General features: G+C 43.8%; 3 protein-coding genes and 1 long non-coding RNA gene across 6 annotated transcripts; 2 read left to right on the forward strand and 2 right to left on the reverse strand.

Annotated features, from left to right (window-relative positions):
- Positions 1-133: 133 nt before the first annotated feature.
- LOC145425880 (uncharacterized) lies at positions 134-1,665 on the reverse strand. Its single transcript, XR_013906658.1, has 3 exons — positions 1,250-1,665; positions 1,046-1,163; positions 134-916 (listed from the first exon to the last, which is right to left on the reverse strand). It is a non-coding gene; the product is annotated as an uncharacterized LOC145425880 (long non-coding RNA).
- Positions 1,666-1,831: 166 nt separating this feature from the next.
- On the forward strand, positions 1,832-4,593 carry LOC113017771 (motile sperm domain-containing protein 1-like). Of its 3 annotated transcripts, XM_026160889.2 has the most exons (7): positions 1,859-1,972; positions 2,351-2,488; positions 2,745-3,024; positions 3,107-3,182; positions 3,261-3,478; positions 3,577-3,732; positions 4,302-4,593. In XM_026160889.2, the coding sequence occupies exons 3-7, from the start codon at positions 2,820-2,822 to the stop codon at positions 4,328-4,330; spliced, it is 684 nt and encodes a 227-aa protein (XP_026016674.1). In that variant the 5' UTR covers positions 1,859-1,972; positions 2,351-2,488; positions 2,745-2,819; the 3' UTR covers positions 4,331-4,593. The 3 variants fall into 3 exon arrangements, with proteins under 3 accessions (XP_026016673.1, XP_026016674.1, XP_026016672.1); XM_026160888.2 differs by lacking the exon at positions 2,351-2,488 and having other exon boundaries at positions 1,832-1,972; XM_026160887.2 differs by lacking the exon at positions 2,351-2,488 and having other exon boundaries at positions 1,906-2,282.
- Positions 4,594-6,155: 1,562 nt separating this feature from the next.
- On the forward strand, positions 6,156-15,113 carry LOC113017757 (uncharacterized). Its single transcript, XM_026160869.2, has 2 exons — positions 6,156-6,605; positions 13,329-15,113. The coding sequence occupies exons 1-2, from the start codon at positions 6,534-6,536 to the stop codon at positions 14,385-14,387; spliced, it is 1,131 nt and encodes a 376-aa protein (XP_026016654.2). The 5' UTR covers positions 6,156-6,533; the 3' UTR covers positions 14,388-15,113.
- Positions 15,114-15,402: 289 nt separating this feature from the next.
- LOC113017770 (uncharacterized) lies at positions 15,403-17,992 on the reverse strand. The gene is made up of 7 exons (XM_026160885.2): positions 17,830-17,992; positions 17,690-17,749; positions 17,325-17,423; positions 16,879-16,920; positions 16,751-16,780; positions 16,516-16,677; positions 15,403-16,020 (listed from the first exon to the last, which is right to left on the reverse strand). Exons 1-7 carry the CDS (start codon positions 17,881-17,883, stop codon positions 15,778-15,780), a joined length of 690 nt encoding a protein of 229 aa, XP_026016670.2. The 5' UTR covers positions 17,884-17,992; the 3' UTR covers positions 15,403-15,777.
- Between the last annotated feature and the right edge of the window lie 982 nt (positions 17,993-18,974).

Below are 18,974 nucleotides of genomic sequence, written 5' to 3' on the forward strand. Positions count from 1 at the left end.
GATGCTACAACGCTAGTTATTTAAATTAAGTATATCTATAAATATGTAGAAAACATAAATTTAAAAGTGTATAACTGGTAGGACGTTATATAAATGTTTAGTTTCTTTAAAATAAGGAAACTAAAAGCCACAATTATTTGTTAAATAATTTATTGCTTATAATGTTGTACCATTGTAATGAGATGAGATGATAGCCTTTATTTGTCAGTTGCAGTTGCCCACCGAGAAGACAGACCTTGCCGACCGTACAGGTCAGGGAGGTAGCAAAGGAAAAAAACAGTGAAATGTGTAACACAAAAGGATAACCCAGAAAGATAAGGGAAGGAGACGGTGAAAGATAGTGATGGGCAGATGAAGCCCCATGAAGCACTGAAGCTTTTCATCCAATTGGTTCACCCCAACGCGAAGCTTCATGAAGCTTCATTTGCTCTAGCAGGACACCTACTGGACGTAAAAATAATAGCTGGCATGAATTTGAAGAGTGTGGCATTTTGCACACAGCCTGTAAATGTCAACAACAAAAGGAGTGTGTAAAACATGTATATTGTAGTGATGGCAGTATACTGTGTATATTTATAGTGGCAGTATGGAAAATGATCATTTGGAAATGCTTAAAATGGAAATGATCATTTACTGTGAGGTGAGGTGTGGTTGGGGTGTGGACAGTGGTTGTGCTTTTGTAACGTTGAGGTATGGACAGCTACACACTGAGGCTTTGAGCCTCAGTCCTGCCTGTTCACATTTTATTCTGTAAAAACTAAATTTTCACTGCTTCTATAACCTTTAGTGGGGAGAACATAGCTAGGATTTAATGATTTAACAAGTCTTTTGAATCCTTTGTCCTCCACAATGCTAAATGGCTGGGAGTCCTCAATCACCATGCTGACCAGGTCTTCATCTATTTGAGATTGTTCTCCTGAGGAAAGACAATAAAGACAAAGCACAAATATAAATATCACGCGTAACTTATAACAGTTGTATAATATTGTTATATTATTTAGTAACATTACTGCATGCTATATTATCATTGCATTTGATGGCTCACCTGGTCTTGCTCCACAATCGGTGTCCCCCTTATTCTCATGCAAAGCTCTGTAGTGCCTAAGCATGGATGAGGTGTTGTTGTTATATCCCAGCTCCCTGGCACAGAGCAAACACTTCACCTTGTACAAAAGTCAAGACAGCTTAACATAGGTTTTATTGCACCATCAGTATCATGAAAATACATCTTCTGTAGAAATTTACATACCTTGTTGGGAGGAATAAGATCAAAATGTTCCCACACAGGGGAGGACATCCTCCTCTTCTTAGCTGGCTCCATTCTCTCCTGACTTTCTCTCCTCACTCTCATAAACCTCCAAACTGTCTCCAAACTCTCACTAACAACTCTCCATCAAACACCCACATTTTTGAATGAAGTCTGAGGGGTTTATATCGCTGTCATATCTCGCGGCAAAGTTCGAACCACTTCATGAACCAGTCACGTGGTACAGCCGGGCAGCGAGGCTTCGGACGTCATCATTTTCAGCTCCTCCCATAAATGAAGCAAGCCTCGATACGCGCATCGTGGAAACGCCCCCTCCATTACTCGACACACGCTCCGAAGCCTCGATACAGAACATCACATCACTAGTGAAAGATGCGTCCGCCTCCTCCGAGAGCCAAAGAAAGAAAGCATTTTCTTGTAGCATGGTTGAAACATTGTAGCAACCATTGTTGTACCATTTTCTTGAATATTATGGCTTTTATAAATCCAAAACTATTTCTTGTTTAGTTTCAGAATTAAAAATGAATTACAACTGTTGCCACCATCATATCAGCTTAAACACAGCGTCAAACTAAGGAGTCTGATGTGACACACAAAACAACAGAAGGCTGGGACTCTTTCCGAACGCTCATTGGTTTAGAGCTAGAGAGGGGGAGGGATTTATTATAAGCAACAGCTTGCTGAGGAAGTAGATCCGGGGCAGCGGTGAGTAGAAACACTGAGCAGTTTTATTTCTGTTTTTTTCTTTTCTTTTTTTTACCGGATTAAACTCCCATAAAACGCCTCGGTGTGACCGTCCGGCTGCCGGAGATCATATCGCGGAGCTGGCGACAGTTTCTGCTGCGTCACGTTACCGGTGTTTTGGCGAGTGATTGGGCAGCTAGCGTTAGCAAACAGCAGGAAGCTCACTAACAGAAAGTCTGTTAGTGAAGTTTTTCGGAGTTTTTTACACAGAGATCCAGAAATAAACAATTTATACTACAGGCTGACAGCGGAGGGATACACAGGAGCTGAGGTACTTATTTATGAGGCGTCACCTGTGTTTGTTCTCCACTGTTTACATGTTGGGTCCTGTTTGTTTAGGGAAGGAAACGAGGAGCTAGAGAAGTAAACACGGAAACAGAGAAGGAAGGGAAGAAGCACGGAAGGATAAGAGGAGGTAGAGAAGTAAACAAAGAAACAGAAGGAAGGAAAGACGTACAGAAGGCAGCAAGGTATCGGGTAAGAATCATGGTGGCAGAGAAAAGGCAGGAAGGAGGGATATGAGGAAGGAAAAAAGGAGTTGGTAAATAAAGGGGGCAGGGTGGAAATGAGGACACAGAAAGGACGAGGAGGAGGGGAAAAAGTAGGGAGAGGTAACAAGGAGGCATTGTACAAAATAAGGAGACAGAGGAGGAACCAAGGAGCCACAACCTAGGAAAGAGAAACTTTTTTTCTCCTCGTTAAATGATTTTTTTTTGTCTCGCTGTGGTGGTAGGCGGTGTTACCTCTAGGTATCCAATGACAGCTCTCCGATCATGTCCGCGGGCGGGGCTCCACACAGAGCGGACTAATGAGGAGGAGGCAGAGCCATGACGGGCGAGGAGACGAGGGGGGGTCGGCGGTGGCAGGGGAGCAGAGCGTGGCGGTGGGGGGCGTGCCACGTCTTGCCGTCTTCCTGTTCCCCTCAGAGATGGTGTTCTACGCCGAGCAGAGGAGCTCCCATAGGAGGGTGCTGACCCTCTACAACCCCTACAACTTCAGCCTCAGCTTCAAGAGTGAGTGCAGCCTTGTTTAGGCCCTGGTCACGCCGCCACTGGCTCTAACAGCCTCTAACAGCCTCTCTCTCTGTCCTCACAGTGTGGTGCACGGCGCCCTCGTTCTACAGGGTGGTGGAGGCAGAGGGTAGCATCCGGGCCAAGTCCTGCGTCGACCTGTGAGTGTTTCAAACTTTGTTTAAAACTTAATCCATAACGACGCTCACATGCAATCAAGTATTTTGTTTTCCTGTCAGGGTCGTGCGTCACCTGGACGTCTCCCCCAGACACTGGGGCCGCAGGGACCGGTTCCGCATGGAGGTGAGGGGTGGAGGCCAGGTGGGACGACGGGAGATTTGGGCGGAGCTTAGAGGAGGACAAGAGGAAGAGGAGCAAAGAGGAGGTCAACAAAGGGCGCTGCCTCATCCTACTTCTCAGCTCCTGCCCACACAGGCACACCTGCCTGCCTGCACAGGTAAGGCACCATGGAGTGCTCTGATTGGTTCCTGCAGCAGTGCATTCGCGGGTGCAGAGTTGATCTTACTAATGATGTTTCTGTGTGTGCGTCTGCAGCTGTGCGCAGCGCGTCTCAGTGGGCGGTGTGTGTGGCTGTGGCGGTGCTGTGTGTCACAGTGTTGATGCTCCCCCTGCACACTGACAGCAACTCGCTGGTTCCACGCTGGCTGCACGTGTCCACCAATCAGAAACTGGTCTGCGCCTACACACTGGGTAACACCACGCGCGCACACACACACACACACACACACACACACACACACACACACACACACACACACACACACACACACACACACATCTGTATGACCTGAGAGGGGAGGCAGGGAGCAAATGAGACAGTGGGAAAGTAAGCAAAAAGAAAGTAAAGAATTGAAGGAGATGGAGAAGGAAACAAGGAAGTAGAGAAGAACAGTTATAGGTGAAGAAAGGAGGAATCTAGGGACAGTTAAGGAAATGAGAAGTCAGAGCAGAAAGGAAGGAGTCTCAGAAGGAAATGTGGAGATAAAGAAGCAAACAAGAAAATAGAAAAGGAAATAAGGAAGCGGAAAAGAAACTAGATATAGAGAAGGAATTAGGAGAGAAGGGCAGGAACGAAAAGGAAACAAGAATGTAGTTGGAGGGAAAACGAAGGAGATAAGGAGGTAGAAAAGGAAATGAGATGGTGGATAAGGGAACGAGAAGTTGAAGATTCAGAAGTACATAAAAACATACAAAGAAGGAGGCAGAAAAGGAAATGAGGAGGTAGAGAATGAAGCAGTGATGCTGTGGTTGTCTCGCAGGTCTTGTTACCATGGTGTTTCTACGGTGACGTCATGCTGCAGCGACCTGTGGCCTCACCGTCGTCCACACAGGAGGAGCCCTCAAACGACTGTCATGGGACAGCGAGTAGCGTGTTCAAAAAAGCTTTATTTAAACGTGTCGACGGAGCGGACAGAGTCATCGACCACTGATGAACAGTTGGATACGAGCGCCGTGAGAAGAAATGGACGTTAAACCGACGAACATGTGACAAAGCTGTGATGCTGCGTAAATAAAATGGTTGTGAATAAAAACAGAAAGTGATGATTTTAAGAGGATTCAAGTCTTTATTTAACTGTAAACAGAACAACACAACACCATCTTTGACCAGAGTGTACTCACACGTTTAAATAAAGTTTTTACAGAAGCTCAGTGCAGCTCATCGTATCCAGGATAAATAAATAAAACAAAGCAGGTAAACTGTGTAATCAGATGTGTGTGTCTGAAGTTTTACTGCTGATGGTAAAATGTTCACAGAGGTTCAGCTTTTCTGCGTGATGCGTCGTTATCCATCAGAACTACAGAGCTGGCCTTCCAGTCTCTGAGAAAAACTTCATCAAGTAATGCATGAACTAGTAATTGATGGAAAAGTTCCAGTTTCTTCTTCACTGCCATGAATAAAAACCTGTTCTTTAAAAGAATCCCCTGCATCTTTCTGCATGATCATCAGTGCTGATCGTTCTCGATGTTCCTCTGGGATCGCTGATCGGTTTCAGACCTGAAGCAAAGTGAGCCGCAGATTTCCCATCCATGAACCTGAACCCTGAATGCAGTGATAAACACACAATGGCTCTGAAGGACAAGTTTCCCCTGAAGTCTGACATTTCATATTAAACAAGGAGCCGTTCTGACAGGTTAAAAACATTTAAAAGAATAAACGTAGAAAAGAAAAACAATGAATTAATAAAAAAGATTATAACCTGTGTCACAGATGAGGCTCACTCCAGATTAATGTAAAGAAACAAACTCAGATTTATTTTCACCTCATTTAGAAGGTGATTTACACCTGCTGAGTGAAGCACACGAGGAGGAAGAAGGAAGGAAATAAGTCCAGAATGAGATTCCAACACTTTACCATCGGAGATGTTTGTCAATAAAGAAATACACAAGGGGCCTGTTTCAATATGCGTACTTGTGCGTGCTTGCGTTCTCGTGTACTCGTGATACGTCATCAGTCCAGAACCCAAACGCGGCAATGGCGGAGGAGCGCGTCTAAAACTTTTAAATATTACTCTTTCTGGGTCGCAAAATAAAATTGTAAGTTATTTTGAAGTGAGAATGTAGCTGTGTAAGCTTCAAATATCTGCTCGATTTATCAACATATCACATATTTCCAAACGTGCTCCGACGTTTTCCGAGACATCTGTTACCCACCAGCTCCATATACATTTTGGGGCATGTATTCTGTAATCTGTAATCTGTAATGGAATACATTTTAAAAGTAACCTTCCCAACACTGCCCACCAGCTCCATAGCAGACCGAGAGGTCGGCACATCGTTTTCAACCCTCCCATGCTCTTTCACTACTCAGGTTAAACATGATATATGAGTCTCTTAGGTAACTTCGAAATATTAATGTTTGGTTTATTTGTTCCTGAGTAAATCGTTTTGGCTGAGATATATTTCACTTCAGGAGGAAACAAAGACAGCATGTTAATACGTGGAGATTCTGAAGGCTGCTTCAAAATGATCGATTATATTTTAAATCTTTGTTCAGTTCTCTTCCAAACCCCAGCAGCTGTCTGTTGTCATTTTTGAGTGTCCACTAAAATAAAAATAAAGTGTCCTAACATCTCACCTGTTTGTTTTTATTAAGGCATACATGTACATTATTTTTATTAATAGAGATTTCGCTGCTGAGGTCAAACATGATATATAAGTCACTTCGATCGCTTCTAAATGTTAATGTTTGGTTTATTTCAGTGTTTTCTTTGTTCCTGAGTCAGTCGGTTTGGCTGAGATTAAAGTTAAGCTTCATAACATGTTAGTCACAGTTGAATTAAGAGAGTAAAAACTCCGGACCTGTGACATCATCAAGTACGCTGTACAAATCGCTAGTCTGTGCGTGCCGGACTCTTGGGACTCGCGTACTTGAGGAAAGGCCATGGGAGTGTTTTTGTTCTTCTCGCGTTATTTTTTAGTCACCGCGAGAGTTGGAGAGAGTACTGAGACGAGCTGCTGAGTTTTGGCGGAACAGGAGCAGAGCAGGAATAATGGAGGAGGAAAGCCGGGACACGCAGAACAGCAACGGAGAGGAGTCCTCCTCAGCTCGCGCTGAGCTACAGGTGAGAGGTTATCACAGCTGAAAGAGGACGTGAAGGGGCACGAGGGACTTCCTGTTCAGGCTTTAACTTTGACAGAAGAAAGGAGACAAAACAACCATCGGGACACAGCCGCGCAGTTTAAGAAAACGATGTGCGCGTCTGCATCAGAACTTACGGTCCAAGCTGTAGACTCCGTCAGGAATGCATGGGGCGTTTAGGTGCATCTCGTAAACTCAGCAATCGTCCTCCCAGAAGCCGTGGTGGTTATTTAAACGGCTTTAAAAGTGGTATTATTATTATCAGGTAACAATTTGAGTTTTTTAATGTTTTAATGCGGAATTGAATGGATAATATTGGAGTTCTAGATTCAAATGTGTTCATGGCCATAAAAACAGGGGAAAGGCTGATGAAGAAACTGCATCTGCTCTATAACTACAGGTTAGTGCATCTGTACGGAGAAAGAGTCAGGTTGTTCTTATAGCTCTCTTGCACTACATCTATTTCACACTTACATTTTGTCTTCATTTATTTATTTATACTATTTGTATTTTGTCTGTTCTATTTATAAATATTAACCAGGCATCTGTGTGTGGATAGCAAAGAAAGAATTTCAATATACAGAGAAATTCTTTGTGCATATGACAATAAACGCTTGAATCCTGAATCACTAAAGACAGTTTTTAATGGCACCAACAGCTATGCGCTTAATATGCAAGATGATCGTCTCTGCAGTTGTTATCACGCTCTGTAGGCGTTTGCAGTCCATAGCAGTAGTGCTGCTGTACCATGCAGTGATGCAGCTGGTCAGTGTGCTCTCCACAATGCAGTCTCTAAGAGCATCCACAGAGTTTTGTTGTGTCAAAAAACTGGCAGCGAGGACTGAGTTTATGATCTCTGAGCTAAACTTGCAAAACTCTTAATAATGTAGCGAGAACACATGGTTCAATACAAAAATGCTGGAGATGCAGCTTGAAAATTGCACAAAATAGTGTGGAATGAAGTAATGGAAACGACAAAGCTAATGATAATTATTCTTTTTAAATTGAATAAAGTAATTCTGTTGATTCCATGCTGTATTAATTGTGTTTCAGGTTGCTTTAGTTTCTGGCCTGCTTCTGTGTAGTCAAAGAATGTGAGCAGCTTGCATAGAAAGGGGAGTAGACCAAGGTGAGCGAGATAAGATGGGGAGACAGTGGTGTCACCATAGAGATGGAGAGAGAAAGTACTAGCAGTTGTGTCACAGAGAGCAGCTTCCACGAGTACATCCCTTTGTTTAGCCAGACCTCGCCCATAGAGAGCTCTAGCTGCTTGGTCTCCAAATCAAAATCAAATCACTTTTATTGTCACATCACATGTGCAGGCACACTGGCACAGCGCATGCGAGTGAAATTCTTGTGTGTGAGCTTCACAAGCAACAGAGATGTGCAAACACAACAACACAAACGAGCAAAATACAAGAATGGCTACATCTGAAACTAATAAATATATGTACAATATATAATAGTGTATGCATTTCTGGATGTGTATACTAAATGTTTTTCTACGTGTGTGTGTGTGTGTGTGTGTGTGTGTACACATTTTTACAAATTAAATAGTAAAAAAATAATAAAATAAATATATAAAAATATACAGAGTTGAATATGTGCAAAACAAGTGGCATTTATATACAGTGTGGAGTGCATAATGTTGAAGTTCCAGTAGTGAAGCTGAGGTGTCTATGACGTGTTCAGCAGTCTGATGGCCTGATGGAAGAAGCTGTCTCTCAGTCTGCTGGTACAGGACCGGATGCTGCAGAACCTCCTTCCTGATGGAAGTAGTCTGAACAGTTTATGGCTGGGGTGACTGGAGTCCTTGATGATCCTCCCCGCTTTCCTCAGGCACCGCTTCCTGTAGATGTCTTGGAGGGAGGGAAGCTCACCTCCAATTATCCGTTCAGAGCACCGCACTACTCGCTGGAGAGCTTTGCAGTTGTAGGCGGTGCTGTTGCCATACCAGGTGGTGATGCATCCAGTGAGGATGCTCTCAATGGCACAGTGATAGAAGGTCCTGAGGATGCGGGGGCTCATGCCGAATCTTTTCAGTCTCCTGAGAAAGAAGAGGCGCTGCTGCGCCTTCTTCACTGTTTTGTTTGTGTGTACTGACCACGTAAGATCCTCAGCCAGATGTACTCCAAGGAACCGGAAGCTGCTCACTCTCTCCACAGCAGCGCCGTTGATGGTGATGGGGGTGTGTACTTCTCTGCACCTCCGGAAGTCCACTATCAACTCCTTTGTCTTTGCGACGTTGAGGGTGAGATGGTTGTCTTGACACCAGTGGGTCAGGGCGCTGACCTCCTCCCTGTAAGCTGTCTCATCACTGTTGGTGATAAGACCCACCACTGTAGTGTCGTCCCCAAACTTCACAATGATGTTGGAGTTGTTAGTGGCTGTGCAGTCGTAGGTGTAGAGTGAGTACAGGAGAGGGCTCAGTACACACCCCTGTGGAGCACCAGTGTTCAGTGTGATGGGGGATGAGGTGATGCTGCCCAGTCTGACCACTTGGTGTCTGTCAGACAGGAAGCTAAGGATCCAGCTGCAGAGGGAGCTGCTCAGTCCTAGATCCTGCAGTTTCCTGTCCAGCTTCGAGGGAACGATGGTATTGAATGCTGAGCTGTAATCTACAAACAGCATTCTCACATACGTGTCTCTCTTCTCCAGGTGTGACAGGGCAGTGTGTAGTGTCAGGGCTATGGCATCATCAGTGGACCTGTTGTGGCGGTATGCGAACTGTAGAGGGTCTAGTGAGTCGGGTAGTGCAGAGCGGATTAAGTCCCTGACCAGCTTCTCGAAGCATTTGCTCACGATGGGGGTCAGGGCTACAGGTCGCCAGTCGTTCAATGAGGAGATGGTGGAGGATTTGGGTACAGGGACGATGGTGGCCATTTTGAAGCAGGCTGGGACTACAGACAGAGAGAGGGAAAGGTTGAAGATGTGTGTGAACACTCCAGCCAGCTGAGCCGCGCATGACTTGAGGACCCGGCCGGGAATCCCGTCCGGACCAGTAGCTTTGCGCGCGTTCACCTTCCTGAAGCACTTCCGCACATCCTCCTCAGACACAGTGTGCGCACTGACGTCATCCGCGGTGCGCACACTGTCCGGTCTCATGGTGTTCGCTGTGTCGAATCTAGCGTAGAATACGTTTAGATCCTCACACAGAGAGGCCGTGGTCTGCGGTGTGCTGGTTTTCCCTCTAAAGTCTGCGATCGTGTTTAGTCCCTGCCACATACTCCGAGGGTTGTCAAACTGTTGTTCCACCCTGTCCCTGTACTCACGTTTGGCTGCTTTGATCGTCTTCCGGAGTTGGTAATGTGCGTGTTTGTAGTCCGATGTGTTCGCCGAGGCAAAAGCGGTGCTCTGTGCCGCGCGAACGTCTCCGTTAATCCAGGGTTTTTGATTTGGGAAGGATTTAACTGTTCTGGATGGGACGACATCTTCCACGCATTTCCTGATAAATCCACAGACTGAGTCTGTGTACTCATCAATGTCCCTAGCAGCCACGTGAAACATTTCCCAGTCCGCGTGATCAAAACAGTCCCGCAGATATGTGTTCACTGAATGCTTGGAAAATAAAGAGTGTCAAATGAAGTTCTTGTCTCTGTTTGATCTCTACCATCAAAACAATCTGTGAAGTTGGCGAACTTCAACAATAGTTTATTAGAAAACAGCTTAGAGAAAGTGGAGAAGCTCAGACAAACCTAAACAAATAAATAATAAATATAATAATAGAGCGGGGGGTGATGTCCACACATAATGTACTCGCACTAGTTTCTCCCTGCAGAGGAAACACAAGACAGTCAGACACACACACATCACTCCACTAGTGCACAAACACAAAAAGTAGATTAGATTAGAACAGGATGTTCTGAACACAACACCCTGTTTGTTATCAGATGGATACTCAGTAGGTGAGGCCATAAATAAATGTCCCGTAGAGCTACTCTGTTGTAATCTTACAGTATTTATTAACTTTAAATACTCCAGTGTGAATTACTTTGTGGTCGGCAGTTCCAAAGTTTGTGAGTGGAGGATCTCTGAGTTTGGACTCGAGAGAAAGTCAGAAACAAAAACATTGTTTCAGCCTGGGAGCCAAACCGGAGTGAGCTGCTCTTGTGTTCAGTTTTATGTAGAGCTGGGCGATATAAGATTTTTTCATATCACGTTTAAGTTTCAAAATAGAACAAACGAAACAGACTAAATTGTCAATTTCACTTAAAAACAAAATATTAATTCTAAAAATAAATCTTAGTTTGTTTTACAGAAGAACAGACAAAACTGACTAACTTTTGTCAATATCAAATAAACTGAGAACTAAAAGGAAATTCTCAATCTCTCCTTGTTGTATAGCTGAGCTTTTCAAACAGTTTTAACAGTTACTTTAGTCTGACAAAAGCCGAATGACGAATTACCACTTCCAGTCAGAGACTGAGCTGCACCGCTTTATTGTATTTCCAGACTTGCTTTCGGCACATTTACAGTGCACGCTACTCTGTTTTTGTCAGACTTGAAATAGCTGAAATACCTTCACACTACGGAACTTCTGTGGCTCTTCCGTTCGACAATCTCTCCGGCATTGGAACCATCATCTGTTTTCTCTTCGGTCACGCTTTCGGTTGATGTTTCTCTAGTCGGCACACTCATTTCCTCCATTACCCGGGCGGCACGGCGGCTGGCTGCTTCCCAAACAAACACACGTGCGGCTTGGCACTTGTGCTGTACGTAACAAGTCACGTGACGTGATGCTGTGGCTGTGATTGGTTCGGGTCTGCGCTACTTAATTTGGATTGGCTGTTGTTCCCTTTTTTTTAAGAGGACAAGAGAGATGTGGCCTATCGCAATAGTTTAACTTTTCTATCGAGAAAAAGTTATTTCACAATACATATCGTTATCGTTCTATCGCCCAGCTCTAGTTTTATTAATTTCATGTGCAGAGCTCACAATGAGCTGCAGTCTGCTGAAGCATGAATCTGAGGATAGCACGAGGCACTCAGAGGTCAGCGTGATAACACTGGTCATCCTCCCTCAGCTAAACATGCTCTACAATGAAGGAGAGAGGAAGAAAGTAGGCAGGGAGGGAACAGGGAAGGAAAGGAGGAGGTGAGATGGGAGAGAAGTAAACATGGAGAGAGAGAGAAAGAAATGAGGAGGTAGAGATGGAAAGCAGTTTGAAAGAAGAGTGGATAGAAAGATAGAGAACCAAACAAAGAGGAAGAGAAGGAAATAACTAAGAGAGAAATGAACAAGGAGGGTGAGAAGAAATTAAGGAGAGGTTGAAGCCAATGAGGAAGGAGAGAAGAAGAAAGGAAGTAGAAGATAATGAAATGACGTGTTAATAAGGAAAGAAAGAAAACATTTCCTCCTTGTTTCAGTATCTGCGTTTTCTTCTTCTCCTTTTCTTCCCTTCCTACTTGTCTCTCTGTCCACCTCTTCTACAGGTGAAACTCGAAAAATTTGAATATCATGTTCAATTATTTCATTAATTCAACTTAAAAGGTGAAACTAATGTACTATATAGACTCATTACATGCAATGCTAGATATTTCCAGCCTTTATTTGTTAGTATTTTGGTGATTATGGCTTATAGTTTATGAAAACTCCAAATTCAAAAGCTCAAAAAATTAGAATATTGTTCAATATTTTAGGCTCAAAGTGTCACACTCTAATCAGCTTATTAAACCAAAACACCTGCAAAGGGTTCCTGAGCTTTGAAATGGTCTCTTAGTCTGGTTTAGTAGGAATCACAATCATGGGGGAGACCGCTGACCTGACAGTTGTGCAGAAAACCATCATTAACACATTCCATAAGAAGGGAAAGCCTCAAAAAGCAATTGCATAAGAAGTTGGGTGTTTCTGAAGTGGTATTTCAAAGCACATTAATAGAAAGTTATGTGGAAGGGAAAAGTGTGGAAGATAAAGGTGCACTGTGCTTTGTTAAGTCCAGAGTAAATGCAGCCGTCTACCAGGACATTTTGGAGCATGTTATGCTTTCTTCTGCCGACAAGCTTTATGGAGATGCTGACTTCATTTTGCAGCAGGAATTGGCACCTGCCCACACTGCCAAAAGATCCAAAACCTGGTCCAATGAACATGGGAATGCTGTGCTTGATTGGTCAGCAAACTCACCTGACCTGAAACCCATAGAGAATCTATGGGGCATTGCCAAGAGAAAGATGAGAGACATGAGACTGAACAATGCATCCTGGTCTTCACAGCACCTCAGCAGTGCCACAGGCTGATTGCATCCATGCCACGCTGCATTGAATCAGTAATTCATGCAAAAGGGGCCCAAACCAAGTACTGAGTACATAAGCATGATTATACTTTTCAGAGCTCTGACATTTCTGTATTTAAAATCCTTGTTTTATTGATTTCATGTAATATTCTAATTTTCTGAGATTTTGGGGTTCTCATAAGCTGTAACCCATAATCATTAAAATTATAACAAATAAAGGGTTTTAAATATCTTGCTTTGCAATGTCTATCCTATTATTAGGTTGAGCTTTTAAACTAAATGATTGAAATAAATGAAATTTTGCACGATATTCTAATTTTTCAAGTTTCGCATGTATTTCTCCTCCCTTTTTCCATCCGCCCTCCTCCACCAGGTTTCAAAGCTCAGTCCCAGCATTTTATGAACCCGTGTGTTGTCTCTGTAATTACATTCACCTTGTTGTACCAAATTGTCCTTCTTTTTCCTCTTTTGCCATAGAAACGTGGTGGCCACAAGAGACCCAGACATCATGGCTCCCAGCACCATGACAACGCCTCAAACAAGAATCGGAAGATTCACATGGATGACAAACAGTACAGCTGTGATCAATGCCCATCCACTTTCGCTCGACTGCAGACTTTCTTAACGCACCAGCGTGTTCACACAGGAGAGAGACCGTACAGCTGTGACACATGTGGCTCAGCTTTCACTCAGTTGTCTCATCTGAGGAGGCACGAGCGAAGTCACATCGGGAAGAAACCATACAGGTGTGATCAGTGCCCTTCCACTTTCACTCAACTAAGTGGTTTCTTGATCCACCAGCGTGTTCACACAGGAGAGAGACCGTACAGCTGTGACACATGTGGCTCAGCTTTCACTCAGTCATCCCATCTGAGGAAGCACAAACGAAGTCACACCGGGGAGAGGCCATACAGCTGTGATCAGTGTGGTCAGACTTTTACTCTAAAATGTAGTCTGAACACTCACTGCATACGTTTGCACACAGCAGAGAAACCATACAGCTGCGACCAGTGTGGTAAAAGTTTTGCATTGAAATTTTCCCTGAAAGTCCACCAGCAAATCCACACCGGAGAGAGTCCGCCCTGGTGTGAGGAGTGTGGAAAACCTTTTTCTCACACGTGCTCCCTTAAAAGTCATCAAAGAGTTATCATTGGAGAAAGGCCGTACAGCTGCGACAAGTGTGGGAAAAGTTTCAAGCAGAAATGTATTTTACAAAAACACAGCAAAACTCACACTGGAGAGAAGCCATACAACTGTGAGGAGTGCGGGCAGAGTTTCACCCGCCCGTGCTCTCTGAGGAAACATCAGCGTATCCATACCGGAGAAAGACCGTACAGCTGTGATGAGTGTGGGAAAGCCTTCAGTCGGCAGTTCAGCCTGACATGTCACATGCGAATCCATACAGGAGAAAAACCATACTGGTGTGAGGACTGCGGGCAAACGTTCCGTCACAAGGGCACCTTCAAACAACACCAAGAACAACATCAGAACAGGACAGAGAACTTGGAGCCGGGATCAGCAGAAGTCTCTTTATAAAATAACCATTTCATGTTTCATGTAGAAGATTTTCAGATCTTCTTCCTTTTTACTGTCTGCAGTGGAATTCCATCTGAGTTTGTTCTATTGTTCAGAACATCATAAACACATTTGTGTGGTCTGCTTGTTGCAGTGTGCTGCTGTGAGGGGGAGAAAACGCTGAACAACAGAAATGAATAACTTTCTGTTGCACTCTTAAATTAATACTGTGAATAATACCTATGGGAGATTTAAAAACAAACAAACAAACACCCAATTAAAGACGACAAACATTTATTTAATGTAGGCACAGAAAATGAGACTGACCAGAACCCACCTCCACAAACTTGCTGTAAAACCAGAGGAGAAGATGTCCTCAGGGATCCACAGACCACCAGGAGCTGCTCACAGTTCTGCATATCGGGCATTTCAGAGCCCCCAATCAAAACCCTTTGCTCCTGTTAGGACGATAAATGGCACACTTCTTCCTTAAGGACCACAAACTTGTGCTTCCTGTAGAAGCTGCCCTGATCCTGCCTTTTTCTGAAGCTATGTTGTTACAGTGCTGAACCACTACCTGGAGAAAAAAAAAACCTAAAACGAAGTAAAACTGCATTTATTTTACTTTGTTTTTTCTGCTGCAAAGTAAAGTTTGTTTCCTTTTCAGGGACTGTAAAATGAAATCATTAACCTCATTAATGTTTATTATAATGTTTGTTGACAAAAAAATAAAGGGATGCGAACCAGTCTGGTCCTTTCTGTAAGTTTCAAAGAAAATAACCTAAATATCTAAACATGTCACAGCTCTCTTTATCATCTGAGTTTTATTGTGTAAAAAATCTGAAAAAAAATATCTAAAACTAATAAAAACTGACCTGAAATCAGCAAAATGACTAAAAATAAACCAAAAAGATGAATGAGTCTAAATCACAGTGCAGTCAAACATGCTTGAGACTCCACAATTTTATTAACAATTTCAATAATTACAGTGGATCAAGCATGGTGATATTTAAATGGAAAAGCAACAGGACTGGAGTTCATGAAAAATTTAAACTTTTTATTACCAAACAGTGACAAGGCACAGATGTGAAGTTTAGTTTAATAAATGTTCAGGCTCAAACAGAAAAAACAAAACATGGGAACACGTTTATTTACAGTCAAACTCAGCTCATTGTTTCAGGTTAAACTGCTGGGATCCAAACAGAGGCTGATACCTCTGCGTCAATTCACTGTGTGATGATCTGCTTTCATGCTCAGTGCTCATTAAAACTTCAGAGCTTGATTGATCGGGACAGTTAAACATTTAATATGTGGAGCTACATGTTCTGTGACGCTTCAGTAGTTAATAATAATAATAATAATCGCATCAGTTACTGGTTAATAAGTGATCATAACAATGGGGGGATAGTCTCTACAGCCCCAGCTCAAGCCCCGCCTCATTTTCATGGAGGCCTTGGTCAGGCACGTCAAAGGTCAGCCCGGCCTCTCGCTCAATGCTGTCACCCCACAGTTGCAGAAACTCAGAGTTTTCCTCTCTGGCACCGCCCACGTCGCCAACTTCAGACACGCCTCCCTCTGCAGCCACTTCTGAGATCAGACCGGGTTCTCTGTGCCGAGGTCGTGTCAGGAGGTGGTGGAAGGTCATCAGCAAAGGCTGGTAGGGGGCGGGGTAAAAAGAGACAGGGGGGAGTCACACTAGAGTTGATTTATTTTGTAGAACCTAAAGGAGCCAAGAAGACGACGAGCTGACTTGAGGGGGAGGCTGGGTTAGTTCCATAGACCCAACCAGGAGACGGGACAAGCCCACCTAATGCGTCATCATTACACTTTCATCAATCAGAGATCAGTTTGAACCAGCTGTGCTTTCAGTCTCGTCTCAGCTCGTTTTTTAGTTTTATTGCTGTAAGTCACGTGACCTGCACAGGACTGCAGACAGAAATAACCTAAAACCTGACAGGTGCATATTTTTATATTAGCATCCATCAACATCAATGTAACATAATATAATAGATATAATATGTAATAGAATATAATATAATTTAAGCTGTCTGCGCCCCAGAGTCTCACTCATCTGATCTTCCAGACGATCAGATCAAACATTCTTGTTTAAAGTATTGCCCAGGTGTGTGTGATGTCACTGTGATGTCACCCTGTGTTGGCTCTCCACGCTGTCCTCTCCATCTCTGGTGTCTCTCTCTCCGTCGCCTTCTTGCTCGCCCGCTCTCTCTCCCAGTAAAACTAGCTCATTGATCCACAGGTTGGTGCTGGTGGTGCTGTTGGTGTCACTGGGAGGCTGGAGGAGCTCCTCACTCTGACACACACACACACATTTAACATTTAATCTCATTAAAATAAGCTTTATTTACATCAAAGTGACGGCTCACCTCCTGAGAGGAGTCCACCTGCTCCACAGCCTGCAGGATATGACATCACACACACGTCATGACATCACACATTGTAGCACAGTAAGAGTGACGATATTTGTTTACGGAGCTGAGTGTGTGTGTGTTACCGTGTTCTCCAGGTTCTGCCGTTCTCGCACCATTTGTGGACCCTGTAAACATCGACCAAACGGACTGATTCAGTCACTCTGTCCTTAATAACCACAGCTGATTGGTCACATGGCACAGTGACGCTCATTTTAACGCTGCAGGTTCTCATTTCATCTACAAGGTAAAAAACTACAAATAAGAAAAAACTCAGCACGTGTCAGGACGTAATGACTGCAGATGGAGGACATATTATAAAATTATTTCTGATGGATGCTGCTGAGGTTTTTGAATAATGTACCATTTTATGTTGTGATCATTTAACAAGATATAGCAGATATTTGGACTGCAGGACCAGACTCCGTTCAGTTTTTACCAAATTAAAGATTTTACCAGACTCTAACCTCAAAGCTGCAAATAGACTCAGAGTATACAGTGAGATTGTGTTGTAACTCAGGTCACCTCTGACCTCTGAACTCTGGCTTGACTCCGAGGAAACTGATGAAGAGGAGGAGGAGGAGGAGGAGGAGGAAGTGATCTTCTGAGCGGGGTCAGGAGGGGCCGAAGGCTGCAGACACACAGTGATGTTAGAAACTGAAGACTTCAGATGAAGATGCTTTAATGTAAGGAAGGCAGTAGGGTTTCATCTGGATACACATGTTACAGCGTGTGTGGGAAACACAAGGCTCAGGCTGAAGAAATAGCTGCATCAATATCTGCCTGAAGAAAACACCTCAAAATACAAGTTTACTACAACTCTGATGGAGTCTGCTGCTCTAGCTGTAGCCACTTAGAACTGAGAGTACTCTGTGTACTTGTACTGCACTGACTCACTGCTGTTTGGTCCACTTGGCTCTGCAGGAGGAGCTGAAGGCTGTGGAGTTCTCCTGGAAGCTGCAGACAAAAACAAACACGTCTCAGAGTCACAGATGAGCCTCATGTCTCATGAACTGACCAGTATGATCCAGCCTTACTGGCACAGCCTGGTTCTGATCCAGCAGGCTGACGATCATCAGAAGCAGCCACATCGTAACAAGCTCTCGGGGCGGTCCTGGAGGTCCGGGGTAATCCTGGTCCTGTGGGGGGTCCTGCAGGTTCTGACCGAGTCTTGCTCTGCTCCGTCTGTTTTATTGCGTGTTTGGCAGGAAGTGTCATGTCATCATGTCGCCCTCAGTCCCTGCCCCCCTCCCACGGATGTTACGCCCATCAAGAGAAACATCAACAACAACAACAGGCTGATTTATACTGGCAGGGAGTGTCTCTGTGTGTGAGAGCAAGTGTTCACTGCAGTAAGGGTGTGATGTGAAAGCAGTCGTCATGCAGATGTTTTATTGTTTCTTCTGATGGAAGCAGCTGTTTAACATGGCGAAGCTCAAAGTGCTTCCATCCTGCTTTAATGGGGAGAAATCAAACCTCAGGACACATTTGGATGTTTGTGGTTCCTCAGGTGTGTCCAGGCCCTTCATTAGTCCAGAGCTCCGCCCTCTGATCCAGGACTTTGGGTTTATTTTGTATAGTTTAACTTTTATTTAACTGATGATGTCAGAGGAAGCGAAATAAGATAAAGAAAAAGTATCAGGATTAAAAGTACTTCCAGATGAGGTGTGTGTCAGATTCATGGAGCTGCGGTGAACCAACACAACAACACATCCAGCTGGCAGTAAACACATTTCACAACCAGCAGGACTTCCTGCCACACAACCACACGACACCAGAGAGAGAGGAAGCCAAGTGTTACAGAAGAGGCTCAACAATAAACCAGCTTAGACACAACCATCAGTTTCATAATAAATTCTGCTTTAATATTCATCGTCCTATCACAGTTCACCTTTTTTGTAATCATCTCAGGTCTGACTTCTTAGTAGGAATGGTGGGAATTTTCAGATCCTGCAGTTCAAATAATTTATTTAAATGAATGAAGGTGCGGCTGTTTTTAATGTTTTTAGAATTGTTTTAAATTGTTTTAAAATCCCATTGAAAGTAGAAGACTTTGTGAGTCCAGTCCTTCCCGTTTCAGGGTATCTGGTCATGTGACTTGTGAGTTTGGCCTGCTGGAATAAACTTTATCCACCAACATGTGGTCTTTATTATGAAAAGCATGAGTTTACACACCAAAGAA

Source organism: Astatotilapia calliptera, chromosome 3, assembly GCF_964374335.1.
Source record: "Astatotilapia calliptera chromosome 3, fAstCal68.1, whole genome shotgun sequence".
Lineage (NCBI taxonomy): Eukaryota > Metazoa > Chordata > Actinopteri > Cichliformes > Cichlidae > Astatotilapia > Astatotilapia calliptera.